The sequence below is a fragment of the Xyrauchen texanus genome, chromosome 13, assembly GCF_025860055.1.
Source record: "Xyrauchen texanus isolate HMW12.3.18 chromosome 13, RBS_HiC_50CHRs, whole genome shotgun sequence".
In the NCBI taxonomy this organism is placed as follows: domain Eukaryota; kingdom Metazoa; phylum Chordata; class Actinopteri; order Cypriniformes; family Catostomidae; genus Xyrauchen; species Xyrauchen texanus.
Window position 1 is genome coordinate 28547651 of NC_068288.1, and position 18523 is coordinate 28566173.

At 39.9% G+C, this 18523-nt stretch overlaps 1 protein-coding gene across 3 annotated transcripts in view; it reads right to left on the reverse strand.

Moving 5' to 3' along the window:
• Positions 1–18523, reverse strand: part of LOC127654393 (discoidin domain-containing receptor 2-like) — a 64236-nt gene that overhangs the window by 23711 nt on the left and 22002 nt on the right. For all 3 annotated transcript variants that reach the window (XM_052141545.1, XM_052141546.1, XM_052141544.1), the window contains exons 3-5: positions 8705–8807; positions 7823–8054; positions 5291–5438 (exon numbers count right to left, since the gene is read on the reverse strand). In XM_052141545.1, coding sequence (XP_051997505.1) covers positions 5291–5438; positions 7823–8054; positions 8705–8807 — 483 coding nt within the window. The remainder of the gene's footprint in view (positions 1–5290; positions 5439–7822; positions 8055–8704; positions 8808–18523) is intronic.

Genomic DNA, 18523 nt, shown 5'->3' on the forward strand with positions numbered 1-18523 from the left:
CACACCCAGGCCGTGCCCCCCCCCCTTGCGGGTCCGAGCTCACTCCACCAGGAGTGTTGTGTCCTCATGGGCACTGGCTAGGGGCACTGCCCTAACAGACATTTGTAGAGCAGAGGGCTGGGCAACACCTAACACTTTTGCGAGATTCTACAATCTCCGAGTTGAGTCAGTATCGTCCCGTGTTTTCTCAGGTACCGAGCCCGTAGAACTCGGTGGCACGACCACGATCTGACCGGGTGAATCGCTTGCACCTAGCGCCCTTCCCCCTAACCAGGGGAAACAGTGCGCCTTCATTCCCAGGAGATCTCAGGTTTGGGACACTGGTCGATTCCTCCCTAGCCCTCGTGGGTCGCAGTTCAGCGGAGGAACTCGCTGACCCAAACCACTGCGGGTACCGCAAGCTACCTCGTACTGGTATAGGTGCTCCACAGGTAAGGCCTCCTTCGGACTCCCCCTGTGTGTAACACCACGGTTCTGTCCCCTCTGGCGAGCTGACTCCCGTGTTTCCCTTAGGCAGTCATGGCTGCCTCAGCTGCCGTGCTCTATGTTCCCCCCTCTATGAGGCTGGATCCACCACCGCACCGACTTTTCCACATAGGCCCTAAGCAGGCCTCTGATGGTTTTGCCACTTAAACTTGCCTCCCCTCTCGGGTAGGCGTGGCCTCCGCAGGGTCTTCTCTGCCCTGAATAAGGGCTAAGACCCCCTTCCCTCAATACGTGTAAGGGCCCCGGCCTTAGTTGCTCTATGCGAGAAACATAGAGAGAAAAGAGGCCCGGCCAGGCTTGGCCCGTTCCCAGGTTGGCAGCCAGCACCTTGTTCCCCTCCAGGGTAATGATAAGGAATCCTGATGGCTTAAATGGGGCATTGGGGAAGGGTACGTGCAGCCTGATACAGTTGGTCGTCCTGCACGTAAGAATACCTGCTCGCTCCTGTATCAGCAGTTCACGTACACGGCTCAGCGCATGGCACTTTTATAAGTGGACCCCTAGCGTCGCTTCTCTGACACAACGTGGAGAGAGCGACAGAAGGGGAATGTCTAGGTTACATATGTAACCTCCGTTCCCTGATGGAGGGAACGAGACGTTGTGTCTCCCCTGCCACGTTGCTGTTGTGGCCGGACCATTTCCGGCTCCTCAGAAAAATCCTGAATGAACTCCCGTATTTGCGCCGCTAAAATACCCGTATGTCCGGGGGCGGGACATGCAAATACTGGTTGCCAACTCTCATTGGCCTTTTTTCATAGTCCAGAGGTGAATATCGGCGCTCAAGAGAGACCCCTAGTGTCGCTTCTCTGACACAACGTCTCGTTCCCTCCATCAGGGAACGGAGGTTACATACGTAATCTAGACGTTCTCTCTACACATTTTAGCTTGTTTCTGGACTTTTGATGGTTTCAGATCTCTCTCTCTCTCTCTCTGTTATTTATTTATTTAATAAATATTTGTTTTATTAGTATACCCAGCAAACACAGAACGTTGCCTCAACGTTGCCAACCATCTACCGACGTTGCGACGATGTGGCCAAAATGTTGGCAAGTTGCAGCACACTCTCACAGCAAAATCATCAGGATTCATATGACTTTCTACATTTTCTAAACATTCACTACAGCCAATGATGTCGCTTGGCATCGTTTCCATCTAATACGCAACAATTACTTGCTTCTGTCACACACAACAGCTTCCTATCATGTTTACACATTCTACTGATAGGTTAAGTTTAGAAAAGGGGTTTGGGAAAGGGCATAATATTAATAAGTATGTCCTTAACGCCTCGTGCATGAAACATTGTGTTTAATTCCGCATTAGACATCCGGGAATTTGCAAGTGATTAAGTCGTACGAGTTTATGTGAAATACATTGTGCGAAACCATACGGAAAGTCAACTCGTAAATTATGTACGAATGTTCATGAGATCGGGTTGGCAATTTTACATTGTGTGATGAATGTTGTCACCACTCTGTCACAACGTTGTTGTTTTATCATTGTTACGAGTCACTGAAAAAAAGTCACTGACACCAAAGTCGTTTTTACGTTGCATTGACTACCACTGTACAACATAATGTACACATCACTGTCCTGAAGTCCGAATTTCCATTAAAATTTCAACTAACAGTTGGGCCGTCTGAAGCAGATCTGTTGTGATTCCTTGAGGATATGTGAGTATTGCTTTTAATTTCTGTTTCAGCTAAATTAAATGTGTAAATATTGAAACAAAACCTATAGTTTGGGAGTTAATATGTGTCAAATGTACCGATGTAATATATTAATTGTTTCATTGTTCAAATTAACGAATACCAGCAATTCAGTTTTGGCATTATGTTTTTATGTTAATTTGTGAGACCTATATGCTACATGTAGAGCAATTACAGTAATCACAATACCACTGTCACATATTCCCTGTTTTTTGTCTTGTCTTTTATGTTGAAATTATTGTTTAGTTCCTGTTAGTTTTGTAGTCCTTTGTAGAGTGATTTCTTGATTGTTTTCTTCTGTTTTGTTTTATGCTCTCAGCCCCCAGCATGAGGTACACCCCCCCTTTCCCTGGGGGAGGGCGTGCCCTAAGCCCCGTCTGCCGGCAGGTCATCCCCGTCTACCTGGACGAGGGAGGGGACAAGTGGAGGGAAACAGAAATAATTAAACTGGGGGGGTACTTCCTGTAACAGTGTAGTACCCCCAAAAAAACACTGTAAAATTTAAAAGAGAGGGAAAAGGCCAACGCAGAGTGGCAGTGAGAGAGAGAGAGAAAGGAGAGAGAGCGATGAAAAAAAATTGTTCTCCTATACACCGTCGCATGGTCCTCGATCACTACTCCACCCTCTCAGGCGGACGACAGCCGCTTCTCCCCGGGCAGACCGGAGTCAGACTCACGAACCCCGGCGGAAAGAACGCCCCTCCATGTTCTCGGCGACTCGTGGGGACTTCTGGGGGATGGCAGGGCTCTCCTCCCCCCCTGGCAGCGGCTCCATCGCTCCAGGCGGTCGGGGAGTCCAGTCCCCACTAGCCTCGTGGACGGAGGCCATTCACCGTTTCCGGGCGGTCGGTCTACTCCCTCCCTCGGTGGATGGCGGCAGCGGCGCTCCCCTGGGTGGACTGCAGTGTCGAGGACTCCGTGACGGGCATCCCTCCTCCTTCCCGGGCTTCGGCACCAGTGTAAAGGGATCAATGGAAAGGAGGAGGCGAGAACTGGCTTTTCAACATAAATAATATTTTAATAATAAACTGAACCAAAGGACAAACACAAACATGACGGACATGTCCGTAAACTATCCCTCTCTCTCTCCCGCACAATCATCTGCAGTCAACATTTATCCCTCTCGGGAGGCTTGATTAGCCTAATACGGGACCGAGTGTGTAGGATCACGACCCGGCCCCGCCCTCCGCCCTGCCACACTGACATGTTGATTATAATTTATTTATTTATTTATATAACATAACTTATAAAAACAATGCTAAATATGAACAATATTATAAATTGTATTACATTATTTGTTATTTTATTTTGAGGCTTTTTGTGTGATTAATGAAAAATATTACTCATAACATATACAAGAACAGGAAGAAATAGTGGGTAATCAAGTTGTGTGTTGCAATGGCATCTGTAATAAACAAATGTGGCTTGAGCGTCATCTTGCGGTCGCTGAATGTTGCCAAAGCCTTCTCACATCTTACATTTATACGTGGACACAATGAGAACATTTCTCAAACAACGTTGCAATGATAAAAATGGAACATGACAGTAATTTTTGGAACCCAATTTGTTTTATTGTAATTTATAATAATAATAATAATAATTTTACTATACATTGGTAATAGTTTTCAGTTGTAATTGTAAAGGCTTTTATTTCAAAGTCCGGCGCTGGGGTTGGGGTTGGGGGTGGGGGTGGGCTCCTTGTTATATTGCAGGAGTAATATGGACTAGTTTAATAGTGATTTGAAGGTTATTTACAGTATTAGCTTGACATTAATGTCAATGACCAAACATGCGGTATCGAATTTTGATCGGGCTCGTCGGACCGATACCCAATCTGGGTAAAAATGCCAGTATCGGGGCTTTTCCACTGCACGGTACAACTTGACTCAACTCGACTCTGCTCACTTTTTTGGGGTTTTCCACTGTGGATAGTACCTGGTACCTGATAATTTTTTTAGTATCACCTCGGTCCAGGTTCCAAGCGAGCCAAGCCAATACAAAATATGACGTCAAAATCCTGCAGATCACTGATTGGTCAGGGAGAATCCTCACTACCAGCGTCACTGGATATCCGACATGCAACATCAACCCGCTAGTTTTAAAGTTAGTAACAACGAAAGCAGTATCATTTGGTTACGTGACTTTCGAATTGTGAAATTGTGAAAGCAGTATCAATTGTTCACGTGACTTTCGAATTGTGAAAAAAGAAATGGCTGTGCGCAAAATCACGCCATGGTCAATAAACAAGGTACAGACGGTCCACTCGTTAGCGATGAGCAAAACCAAAATGTATCTGAGGAAGTGTCTCAACTGTTGGCCGCGCACGGCTACCACCGGACCTACCAACAGTGTAGGAAGAAGTTAAAAAAAACTTAAAAGTGACTACAGAATCATCAAGGAAAAGTGGTTTGACCAAATGGATGCTATCTAAACTGGTGAGTAATGGAAGGGAGAGTGCCCTGGACTCAGCCACAGCTGGAGTCCACGATGGAGGATGGTACGTTTTGTTATGTTAGCTCTATATTCTGCTTGAGAGCTTCACTTTATTTAGTTGACCAGTTACTGGAAGCTTGCTTCTAAAACAACCAGGCCAATTTAACTGTTACACTTGTGTAAAATCACCATGCAACAACTGCTTTATGCAGCACAATGAGCTAGTAGCTAACAACTAGCGGTCGTGTTATTGTTTTGGTCAGTTTGTGTCGTGTTTAAGATGATGTCACGGCAGTAGAGGCGGCGCAACTATGACAATCAGCATATAATCCCACCCACGCTGAGGAGGCACTAAACTGCAGTGGAAATGCAAGCTTAGAAAAGTAAAGTGAGTAGCGTTGAAGCGAGTCGAACCGTAACATGCAGTGGAAAAGTGCCATATCTGACCCGATACCGATCCAGGTATCGGATCGGTGCCATCCCTACTCACAAGTGTCTAACAGTCCATTTGTTCAACTGCACTTCCAGCTTCGGCCACTGAGAGGCAGTGTTACAAATTTAGGTAAGCACAGATCGATTTTAGCAGCATTAAACATATAGCACTAAATACAATAAGCAAACAAAAGAGGGAATCCAATATAAGGCATACATTTATTATTTACTTACCAAGCCACTCACAGCCGTACAGTTCCACACGCATGCAAACGTTCATGGAATGATCGATAATGGGCATGAAGCGGACAAACCGTGCGATGATGGGCGGCTCCAAGTCCTTTAGCACAATGTCATAGGCATTCCTGTTCCCCTCAATCTCCTTCACAACAGAACATGTATTTTATGTTGTACTTTTTGGACAAAAATAGAGCTGTATGTACATGGGTCATTGACAAATAAGGTTGTCCGAGGTGATAAAATGAGAATTTTTTATTTTTTTTTATCTACTTAACCTGTAAATAAATACAAAAATAAAATAATTATGAAACCAACATGGACACCACGATGTCTACAATCTCAACACATGTGTTTTAGAGTTGTGCCCACACCTCTTTAGTATTCCTCAGTCTATCTCTAAGAAAAGAAATATTATTTTTAATTATTATTATGTTTTATGTACCAAAAATGTATAGGGTGCCTTTTTTTTTTTTTTTTTTGCGCACAAATGACTTATTAACTATGGTGAATATTATATGCGTGTACACCTATAGTGCATAATATACATGCAATTACTTACTCAAGGTGGCGCTGTTGTTTCTGTGTTTTATTTACATTTGACATTGCTATATGATGAAGAAACAACATCGAAGTAAACTTAATGATATAAACAAAATGATATGACTATTGTCATTTGGGTGTACTTCTGAACTAATATAAGTTGTGCATCTATTTAGACTCAACAAGTGCCTGTGAAAATACACATAAGGTACACATAAATTACACATAGCTTACACGTGTAGATTATGAGTTATTTGTAGCAATGTGTTATTGACCGCCAGTTGCATCTCATGAAATTTCAATGTGAAAATAATGAATCCTGTTCTTTATTTGGCCTGATTTGTTGCAGTATCTCTTTAATAATATGTAAGAGTATTTGGGAAAATGACCATGCATTTAAGGGTTAAAATACTTTCCTTGCCCCTTGGAGTAGGCCTACTCATAAATATTCACCTTGAGTAATCACTGATTTAAAAAAAAAAGTCAAACATAATAAGGTAAAAAAAAAAAGGTAAGAATTACAATAAGGCTGTATTTGTTAGCATTAGTTAACGCAACAGTTCAAATTAACATATATATAGCACAATTAATCTTAGTTAATGTTCAAAACATTTCACCCGATATGTTTGTGATGAGGAGGAGGGGCGGGGCTGGGCCATGACTACACACACCTGGCCCCCAATTGGGCTAATCAGCCGAGGAGAGGATAAGTGCAGCGGAATGTGACAGTTTGGGAGAGAGAGAGCCACATGCTGCTGCCATTTGTGCGTTTATGTATTTGAGTCTTTTTGTTTAAGTTAATATTACTTTGATTGTTTAGCCGGTTCCTGCCTCCTCCTTTCCCATTTTAGCCATGTAAGATTGGTGCCGAAACCAGGGAAGGAGGGATGTGCTGTCGTGAAGTCCTCGCCACTGCCATTCACCCAAAGGAGCAGCCATGGCCATCTGCCAGGGGATGGAGGAGTTGCTGCCGGCCGCCTGGATGTGGAGGAACGGCCGCCATCCGTGAGGGGAGGAGGAGCTTGCTCCAGCCGCCTGGAGCGGTGGAGCCGCTGCCAGGGGCGGAGGAGTTCCCAAAACACGGAGGGGTGTTCCATCCACCAGGGGTCGGAGGACTGGCTCCGGAGCGGCTGTCATCCGCCAGAGGGTGGAGGAGTGATCGAGGACCAGGCGACGGCTTGTCTGGGAACAGGCGAGCAAGTTTTTTTCTCTCTCTCCTCTCTCTCTCTCACTGTTGCTCCACCATGCCCTTGCCCTTGCCCTTTCCCTCTCCTCTTGTTTTGTTTTTCCCTCCCCTCATCCCGCTCTCCAGCCCTAGAGAGGCAGGGAAAAGCCTACAAATGCCCAGCCCCCAATCGAGCTAATCATCTGAGGAGAGGGATAAGTGGAGTATATTTTTTTAAACATTAAGAGTATAACAGTATTTTTAAAACAAAATAGTTTCACTATATATTTTAATACATTTTAATAAAGTTTTTATTTTAAACTTTTTTAATAAATAATAAAATATTGTTACAAACTACTTATGCCAGAATTTCTTTGAAGAAAGGATTTTAGCTATTAATGAGACTTTTATTTTAATCAATTTATTAATTTATTTTACAGGACGGTTACACTTCTTTTTGGTGGTAACACCAGTTTTTGACATTTTGCCTTTAAAGGGTTAGTTCACCCCAAAATGAATAGTAAATTATGGGATAATTATGGGGTAAATTATGGGATAATTTTTATTTTTTGGTGAACTAACCCATAAAGTCCTAGAAAAATTATAAAATGTACATTAAAACCAGAATTTGAAAACATTTTCATCATAGCAGAGGTGTATTTTTTTTTTTGGAGAATTAAAAATTTTCAATAACGTAATAGATCAGGACAAAAAACTGATTGACATTGACCCAAATTCAGATATAGGTCAGATATGGGTATATACTGACTAGATGAATTTGCACATGTGGATAGATGTTGACTTCTGTTTGTGGTGCATACCTGTTTGCCCTGCCTGTTCCGCCAGGAGATCCAGCGGCTGCCATCACGGCTGTATTTGATCTTGTACGTCTGAGCAAACTCATTACCGATGCCTCCTGCGTGACGACCCTGAGTGCCCACCAAAGTGATAAAGTGCAGAGAACGGAGATCAATCTGCAGGAACTCTTTCATATTCTCTGGTTCTCCTGGGATTTCAGGACACCATGCACCATCTCCCTCCTCACAGTCCAATCTAATAATGCATACACATGTAAATTACAATGGCTGAAACTGTGTTATTCAACTAACCTTGTGAATATAAATTTATGAATATAGAACCATGGAATTATGAATGAAAATATGAAATGAAAAAATATATACTTTGTCAAGACAACAACAAAGTTTAAGGATGCATTGTTGCTACTTTACATTAACACAGAACCCAATGCAGCATCACATTGAGAGCCGCTTTTGAGAGTAAAGGGGTTGAGGTGAGTCAGAGCTGGCATATGTAAGTTTGGCTTTTATGTAGCATTGTATCTTTGCACAGAATTTGGAAAAAATACAGACACAAAGAAAATTCTGAAATGCAGTTCATGGAGAAAAAACAAAACGCCAGCTTAATTTACAGTTATCCCTCTCAGGATTGATCTTTTGGCCTCTGGCTCAATCATAAAACTGTTCATTTTGGCTGAAGAAGAATGAGTTGATGGGAAGACGTAGATTCAGTGACAATGTGGCAGCATTATATATGGAGAGGCTTAAAGTAATTACATCATTGCAGTGAGGCATGAAGGAGGCCACACACATTTCCCCAGATGTAGTTTTCTCCCACTAAGATAACCTGCACTGTGGCTCATGGAAAACTATCTTTGTGAGTGTGGAATGAGTGTGTGCTCATACCTGCCATATTTTGCTGCTGTGGAGTCAGACCACTGACTGGAAGCTGAGATGTCTTCATCTAAAATCTGTCCTACAGACATTCCTAATGGAGACCGACACACACCTGTAAAAAAACAGTAGGCGTTTATATAAATGACTAATAAAATAACACTGTGAACAGACATATAGACAGTCACACACATACAGGATAGACAGTACTTATACCGTAAAGTTGCAGTTGTTAACTTAAAGTGCTATTTCTACTTGACCAGACCCTTAAAATGACTTTCGTTGGTAACCTAATGTATCCAGTTTAATTTATTCATATTCAGTCATTTTTTTGCCTTGAATAAAGCCAGTTAATTTAGATGTTACCACATGAAGCACATGTTTTATGTTCTCTGACAAACATGTTTTACAGTGTACACTAAGCACATGCAACCTGTATGTGCGTAGTAACCTATAATTTAACAGATTAACTTGATTCAAGGCAAAAATATTATTTAAAATATTTGAATCAAACTGACTTTAGGTTATGCCAACAAACTCACTTTTCACAGTGTAATATTGGAGAACATTATCATTCAAAATGAGAAAATGTCCTATATACACAGATAATGTATCCATAAAATTCTCTAAATCGATCTTAACTCTCTTTCTCTTTGTGTGTCTTTGTGAAAGCCTGGACATGTAAAAAAATAAAATAAGAATGTACAAGGTCACTCCTATTTCACGATGCCCCTCCATTTCAACAAAATAGCCTTTGTGATCCTGCCAGCAATAGCAAGGATAGTGGTGAAGGACTTTTTGTCTCCCTTTTCATTTTTTTTTTCTGTCTCTCCTCCAAATGTTTGCTTAAAAGTCAAGATGGGGGAAACCTCAGAGGCTTGGTTTTGGCAATGACAAGCTGATATATTCCAAAACGAGACGAATCCCCCAACAAAAAAGCTCTTCCAGATGTAACAAAACGGCATCCTCCTCCCCCATCTCTCTCTCTCTCTCTCTCTCTATTTTCAATTCTATTTCCTCTCTTTCTCTCTCTCTGGCTGTACAGATGCATAGACATGCACACAAAGAAAAGGCATCTTTGTGTTATTATAATTCAAGGGAGATTTCTTAGCTTTGTGAATATAATCAAAGCAGTGTTAGATAGTTGACACAAGAGCGCCACACATAAAGGAATCACACATGTCTCGCAAATGCCCTGTACAGTTCAGTTGCAGACACAAGGCCAACTACGTGTGTGTTGACATATGGTCTCATGAAGCCACAAGGAAAAATTTGACAGAGAACGTTTGTCATTTCTAGCCTAAACCTAACTCAAGACAGGATAGTAAATTGAAATGCTACATTGGAGAGTGTATCCTCAATAACACTAACAGCTATTTCAAATTAAACCAATTTGCTGACTTAACCTCATTAATATTTTGCGATTCTTAGTTTGAATGAAGTCATTGTTTTTTCTACATGCAATTCCACTTTACTTGATTCAAACGAGTTTGTTTACTTGATTCCAATTATAATGTAAATTTGAAGGCAATTGGGTTGCTTGCTTTTAAAAAAAGTATACAGACACATTTCTAACATTTAAAGTTGTAAACATTAGTTAATGCATTATGAACTAACATGAACTAATAGTGAACACTGGTAAATATACAAAATAAGATTAACCAAGATTAACAAATGTTGTATTAATAATGTAAATTTTTAGTTCATAATATCAAAAGCTGTTATGCTGGGTGTGAAAGCAGGACAAGACAGACAGAGGTGCGGATCCAAACGCGGTGTTTATTAAAGATAAACAAATAAGAAACAAAAGGTAAACACAAATGAAAGTCCACGAGGGGAAAACAGGAAACTGATGCACACGAAACAGATATAAACACGATGAAACAAACTCTGAACTCGGGGAGGGAACACGGACCAGGCTTGACAACATGCAAGAAACGAAAAACAATCGACAGAGACTACACAAAGAACCGGGGTTTAAATACACAGACAAAGTGGAGACTGAACGAGACACAGGTGGAAACAATGATGAGTGCAGGCAGTGAGGGAGGCCGGGAATTGTGGGAAATGTAGTTTAACACACGGACAGTGAGACTCAGGGCGGACAACAGGGAAAACGTGACATGGATCAGGATCGGTGACGGGTGAGATGAAAAATACGGAGCGGATAACAAGGAAACGTGAAATAATCGTGATAGTGAAACCGAGAACAAAGGGCAGACAACACAGGAACGTAACAAAAGCACACTGATGAAAGTGATTCCTGATCTCAGCAAATATTGTTCATTGAAATAAACAGATGCTTCTTGTGAAGTTCTGTTTTGAATTTACTTAATCTGACGCTCTTTTTGCGACACAAGTTATTGAGTTTATGCTGCACTTTTAATAATAACTCAACAAATAATTCTGAGTGGTGTCGACATTATTCTGGAGCTTAGTAAACCTAACATCATTTTCTGAAGATTCCATGGGAAAGGCGTGCTGAGTGACTCCAGCCAGGTCTCCTAAGCAACCAAATTGGCCAGTTTGCTAGGGAGGATAGAGTCACATGGGGTAACCTCCTCGTGGTCACTATAATGTGGTTCGCTCTTGGTGGGGCATGATGTGATAAACTTTTTAAAAAAGGAGCAAATGTTTGGTGGTTGTACTATTTTACTGGCTTTATTTTATTGTTTTAAATCTTTAAATTAAAAGTACAATCTAAAATGCAGCGTCAGAATGGCAGTTTTGTAATTGTTGTAGCTTTTAGTTTATTGGTATGTACCTTGTTAACATTGATGTGCATTTACCCAGTGTTTTCCTCCCCTCCATGCATGGACTGTTACAGCCTCAGTATCAGAAAGAAAAACCATTCAGTTACAGAGTCTAAAAATATCCCTTACTTCAGAAAGGTGGAAAAACACTAATGTTGTGTGAAGAGGGACGGTGGCTTTTGGTTCTTCCTCTCTTTTTTTCTCTTATTGGCACTCTGGACTTGTGCAGTAATTCATTGGTCCAAGCGGGACTTATTTCCCCCTCTAACCAACCCAGTTTTTTCCATCTTTAATCCTTGTGAATAGCACGTTTGTTCCACCATGTTTGCTGTCTATCTGCAGGCTCTAAAATCTTGCACAAACCCACATTTACTAATATGTACTCATATTTAATAGTGTAAACTGTAGCAGTAAAAAGAAAGGAGTACTTTCTTTTTTACAGTAAAAAAGTCTATTACTCAAAGTGGGAAAAGGCAGAGAGAGTAGGATGGTATAACTACAGACTTTGGGAATTTTAAACAGAGGAAAGTTGGCAACAGGAATCTCATAGCTACTGAGTTCACCAACACACTTTTCCAGAGGAAATTTTGTTTTCTTTTTTCCAGCAGAAATATGAAGGAGTAAAACTGATATTTAAAGGGGTTATGGCGTATTGGAATCTCTCTCTCCAGGAAAGAATGGAAATTCACCATCTTTGTGGACAGCAAAAAATTATTTATATCTGAAACAATGTCATGAACCTTTGTCAATAAAAGTTTCATGCTTAGGTCAATCCAAATCTATCAAACTGTAAACGTGAGGTTGTTGCCAAGATTTATGAGCTCCTGAAACAAATACCTGAAAAACACACAGAGCCTCCAAAGCAAAAAAGAAAGAAATAGAGGCAGATTCAATTTACTTTCCTGTTGTCAAAATGTCTGGTATGCGCAAGCCACAGACTCCAGTCTGATTGTTGAATCCATTGCAAACAATCATGCTTGATCTCCTGCTACACTTAATAATAAACTCAAAGCAAGGTCACATCCTCTCAGAGATCTCACATGTAGTTCATTGAGGTTTGCCATTAAATTTCAGCTCTACTTTACCATGTTGTTCTTTTCTTTTTAACTAAAACCAGCCTGTAAAAGTGTGCGATGAGAAGCAATAATATGAGAGTATCATAATTTATGGGATACCATGATGTATTGCCAAGACACCAACTCATAGTGGTGTATTGCACTCATCTTTAGAGCATGCAATGAGAAATCAGACACATAAAAGAGAAGCATAGATGTAATGAATAATGGCCATGTCATCATAATTCTTTCACAATGTTTATAGGTGTAAACCAAGAATAAAATAACAGAAAACCATGAAACAAGAAATTATGTTAGAGTGGACCCCTAGACACTATCAAATTAAGTACAATCTTTTCATGACAAAGTTTTTCATGGAAAGGCTGGTTCGGGATGTCAAATGCAAACCCTCAAAACACTTCACAATTTTCATGTTTCAGATAGTCATAATAGTCATAATAGTTTTAATAAATATTTGTACAATTTGAAACTATATATAGTATATATATATATATATATATATATATATATATATATATATATATATATATATATATATATATATATATATATATATATACTGTATATATAAAATATGTACACCCTCATGTATTCAAGATTAACGAAAATATAAAATCATAATATTATGTTGAAACTAGAGCAAAGGTTTTTGAACAATGTGTATATAAATAAACATGCTTACAAATATAACATTTCAAAGAACTTGGCACATGCATTTTGGAGACTAGATTTGTAAAATATTTTTTTATTTTCATTATCTTGGATATCTCAAAATGTGTATTTGTGTCTTTAACCCAAGCTGAAGTAGATAAAATGCTGTAAAATCTCCCAGAAATTTGCTAAACCTGAAAAAAGATAAACAGAAAAATCATGTTTGGACAATATCAAATAGGTGGTTCATAAAGACTAAACAATGTCTTAATTTACTTCTGGAAATGTAAAAAATTGTACTTTAAGTGTTTTTGTTATGCTTTTAACTGACAAACATTTAAAAAATGTAATAAAAAAATTATATGTTCCAACAGATTCCAGAAAAGTTTCTCTGTCTACCTTTGCTTGTACAAACAGCTAGTCGCATCCCAAAATCACACCACTGGTCACACCAGCATTGCAGTGTCAGGCTGGATGGACTGCTCAAACAAACAGAGCAATGTTTTTAGAGCAACACAGAGCAACACTGCTTACACAATGTTCAACTATTAGATGCTTTAATTTTATTTTATTTAATATGAAAAGGGTTTTAATATAAAAGGACTTGACCTCAGAATTTTCTACAACACCAATTCAGAAAAAGCTGGGACAGAATGGAAACTGCAAAGAAAAACATAAAGTAGTTATTTGTATAAATATGAACATATTTAAAATCACGTCATTGCGGCAAGCTCCACAAAAGTTGTGACAGTCAAATGTTTACTACTGTGTAACAGCACCATTTCTTCTCATAACCCTCATTAAACATTTAGGCACTGAAGACACAAGTTTATTAAGTTGAGCAAGCAGAATTTTCCCTCATGCATCCATTATGCATCTTCAGCTTCACAACTGTTCTGGGCATTTATTGTTGTATTGTGCGCTTCATTAAGTCTTCACTATGCAAAGCAGAAGCAATACATCAACACAGACGACTTCCCTGGGCTCGGTCTCATCTGAGATGGAAAGTGGAACAGTGGAATCTGTTTTGTTGTCCAACGGGTCCATATTTCAAATAGTTTTTGAAAAAACAACCGTCACATTCTCCGGGCCATAGAGGAAAAGGAATTTCCAAGCGTCAGGGTAAAAAAAAAACGTGTTTGTCATAGTGTGGAGGTGTGTCAGTGCCCATGGCATGAGTAACTTACACTTCAGTAATGCACCATTAATACAGAATGATATTTACACCTTTTGGAGCTACATATGCTGCCATCCAGTTGCCATCTTTTTCAGGGACGTCCCTGGAAAGTTTTCAGCAAGACAATTCCAAAAATGTTCTACCTGGATTACAAGGTGTGAGCAGAGAGTGCAGGACTGAAAAGAGGGAAATTTCGTTTCCTAAACTTAACAAACTTGTGTCTTCAGTGCCCAAACACTTAAAAAGTGTTATAAGAAGAAACAGAGATGTTACAAAGTGGTAAACACTTGACTGTCTCATCTTTTTTGGAGCGTGTTGCAATCATGTAATTTCAAATGAGTGTATAAAAAATAAAATAAATAAATAGTACATTTACATAGTAAAACATCAAATTGTGTGTAGTTGTAGTGCTTTCAATGCTGCATAGTTTTTATTAGCATTTTCCATACGGTTTCAACTGTTTTGTGTGGAATTGGGGTTGTATATGACACTTATTTCTCAACACAAAGTACTGGAAAGTACCAATCTAGAACTTTCGGGCAGCACAATAACAGTTGATTCTAATTATTTTCTTTTTGCCTGCACCCCAAGCCATCTACAGACCTTTAAACAATTCTGTCTCCTTGTACATAAACCACTGTTTTTTTAACAAAGCATTTTACATATGCCATGTTTACTTTGAAAAATTCGAACAGTACTTTGAAGTTTGACCAAGCACAGCGACAATAAAACAATCTGGATGGACTGGTATCCTCCTCTCAGATATATTAAAGTGCACCATGGCTGTAAACAAAGCCATTAAAGAACATTAAGCATTCCTTGCCTTTTTACACTAGCTACTGAAGTCTTTAAACACCACCACAACTCTAAACGTACGAGTTTCAGGATATAATGCCTTTATTTACTAAATATATACAGTTTATATACACAGTACTGTGCAAAAGTCTTAGGCACATAATATGCTTTGCAAAAACATGTCTTAAGACAGTGTGGCAGCGGGGGCATGGTCAAGCGCTCGTCCGGTGGAGAAAGCTTGCACCTGAGCTAAATTATGTATAACACCTGTCTCTAATTTCAGTGAGCACGGGGAGAACGGCATAAAAACAGCCACGGAACCTCCAGTCAGCAGAGAGAGTCTGACACATAGAGACCAGATGAGAAGCTAAAAAGATGTTGTGAAGCTAAAAAGATGTTGTGAAGCTAAAAAGATGTTGTGAAGCTAAAAAGATGTTGTGAAGCTAAAAAGATGTTGTGAAGCTAAAAAGATGTTGTGTTATTTTGGAAGCTGTAAAGAGTGAGAGTTGATTAATTAAAAATCCTTACCTGTGATTCAAAGCCCCCTATTTCCTGTGTCCTCCTTCCCTCCTTGTGAGAAGTTTGTTACAGACAGTTATTTATATTTTCAGCTTTAGTGTGTGAATAGGAAGCTTATATTTTAGACTCCTAAACATTTATTTTGCAAATGGAATAGAAGATTCTATTCTACCCCCCACACTGAATATTTAGTCAGTCCGGGATTACAATAAAGGACAGAAGCAATTGAGACAGCCAAAATAGATAGACAAACTGTGGCAAATTCTCCAACATCCTATCTGCCATCAACCAAGAAAAACATTGTCCAGGTGTACCTAGGATAATTGGTGCTGTTGTGAAGGCATGGGTGGTCACAGTAAATATTTATTTTGCTTTTTTATATTTACTGGACTTTGTATGACGTTAATTGATACATGAAATATATTTATGGCATTATTTCACTATGGAGCATTTTTCCCAAGTGCCTAAAACTTTTGCACAGTACTGTATACAGTATATATACAGTAGATAGATAGATAGATAGATAGATAGATAGACTGTATGTATATATATATATATATATATATATATATATATATATATATATATATACAGTAGATAGATAGATAGACTGTATATACAGGTGCTGGTCATATAATTAGAATATCTTCACAAATTTGATTTATTTCAGTAATTCCATTCAAAAATTGAAACTTGGATAATGTATACATTCATTCCACACAGACTGTTTTATTTCAAGTGTTCATTCCTTTTAATTGATGATTATAACTGACAACTAATGAAAAACCCCAAAATCAGTATATTTCACAGAATATTGTGAAAAGGTTCAATATTGATGACACCAGGTGCCACACTCTAATCAGCTAATTAACTCAAAACACCTGCAAAGGCCTTTAAATGGTTTCTCAGTCTAGTTCTGTAGGCTACACAATCATGGGGAAGACTGCTGACTTGACAGCTGTCCAAAAGATGACCATTGACACCTTGCACAAGGAGGGCAAGACACAAAAGTTCATTGCTAAAGAGGCTGGCTGTTCACAGAGCTCTGTGTCCAAGCACATTAATAGAGAGGCGAAGGGAAGGAAAAGATGTGGTAGAAAATTGTACAAGCAATAGGGATAACCGCACCCTGGAGAGGATTTTGAATCAAAACCCATTCAAAAATGTGGGGGAGATTCACAAAGAGTGGACTGCAGCTGGAGTCTGTGCTTCAAGAACCACCACGCACAGACGTATGCAAGACATGGGTTTCATCTGTCGCATTCCTTGTGTCAAGCCGCTCTTGAACAAGACACGGCGTCAGAACACAAAAAGGACTGGACTGCTGCTGAGTGGTCCAAAGTTATGTTCTCTGATGAAAGTAAATTTTGCATTTCCTTTGGAAATCAAGGTCCCAGAGTCTGGAGGAAGAGAGGAGAGGCACAGAATCCACGTTGCATGAAGTCCAGTGTAAAGTTTCCACAGTCAGTGATGGTTTGGGGTGCCATGTCATCTGCTGGTGTTGGTCCACTGTGTTTTCTGAGGTCCAAGGTCAACGCAGCCGTCTACCAGGAAGTTTAAGAGCACTTCATGCTTCCTGCTGCTGACCAACTTTATGGAGATGCAGATTTCATTTTCCAACAGGACTTGGCGCCTGCACACAGTGCCAAAGCTACCAGTACCTGGTTTAAGGACCATTGTATCCCTGTTCTTAATTGGCCAGCAAACTCGCCTGACCTTAACCCTATAGAAAATCTATGGGGTATTGTGAAGAGAAAGATGCGATACACCAGACCCAACAATGCAGAAGAGCTGAAGGCCTCTATCAGAGCAACCTGGGCTCTCATAACACCCGAGCAGTGCCACAGACTGATCGACTCCGTGCCATGCCGCATTGCTGCAGTAATTCAAGCAAAAGGAGACCCAACTAAGTATTGAGTGCTGTACATGCTCATACTTTTCATGTTCATACTTTTCAGTTGGACAACATTTCTAAAAATCCTTTTTGTATTGGTCTTAAGTAATATTCTAATTTTCGGAGATACTGAATTTGGGATTTTCATTAATTGTCAGTTTTAATCATCACAATTAAATGAAATATTTGAAATATATCAGTCTGTGTGTAATGAATGAATATAATATCCATGTTTCACTTTTTGAATGGAATTACTGAAATAAATCAACTTTTTGATGATATTCTAATTATATGACCAGCACCTGTGTATATATATACAATAGATAGATAGGGGTGGCTGTGGCTCAGTTGGTAGAGCGGGTCAGCCACTAATTGCAGGGTTGGTGGTTTGAATCTCGGCCCACACGACTCCTCATGCCGAAGTGTCCTTGGGCAAGACACTGAACCCCAAGTTGCTCCCAATGGCATACATAGCAGCTCTGCCACCATTGGTGTATGAGTGTGTGTGTGTGTGTGTGTGTGTGTGTGTGTGTGTGTGTGTGTGTGTGTGTGTGTGTGTGTGTGTGTGTGTGTGTGTGTGTGTGTGTGTGTGTGTGTGTGAATGGGTGAATGAGATGCAGTGTAAAGCGCTTTGAATACCATTAAGGCTTAAAAAGGTGCTATATAAGTGCAAACCATTTATCATAGATAGATAGCAGGGAAACACATGATCAGTAGAAGGAAGCAATTTTACCTTGGATAATCAAAATCATCTGCTTCATAAAGCAACTTAGCCCGATATAGTACAAGAACACAGTGTGGTTTTCATCCCAGGGGATCCCATCCCAGCTGACATTGCCTCTAGCCATGGTGGTATTAGCTGCTTTCCAGACTGAGAGTTTTTTCTACTCTTTAGCCTCTACTGTACGGCTGCTCACCATGAGCTGGCTTCTGGTTTCCTTGTAAAATATGATTGAACCTCACATT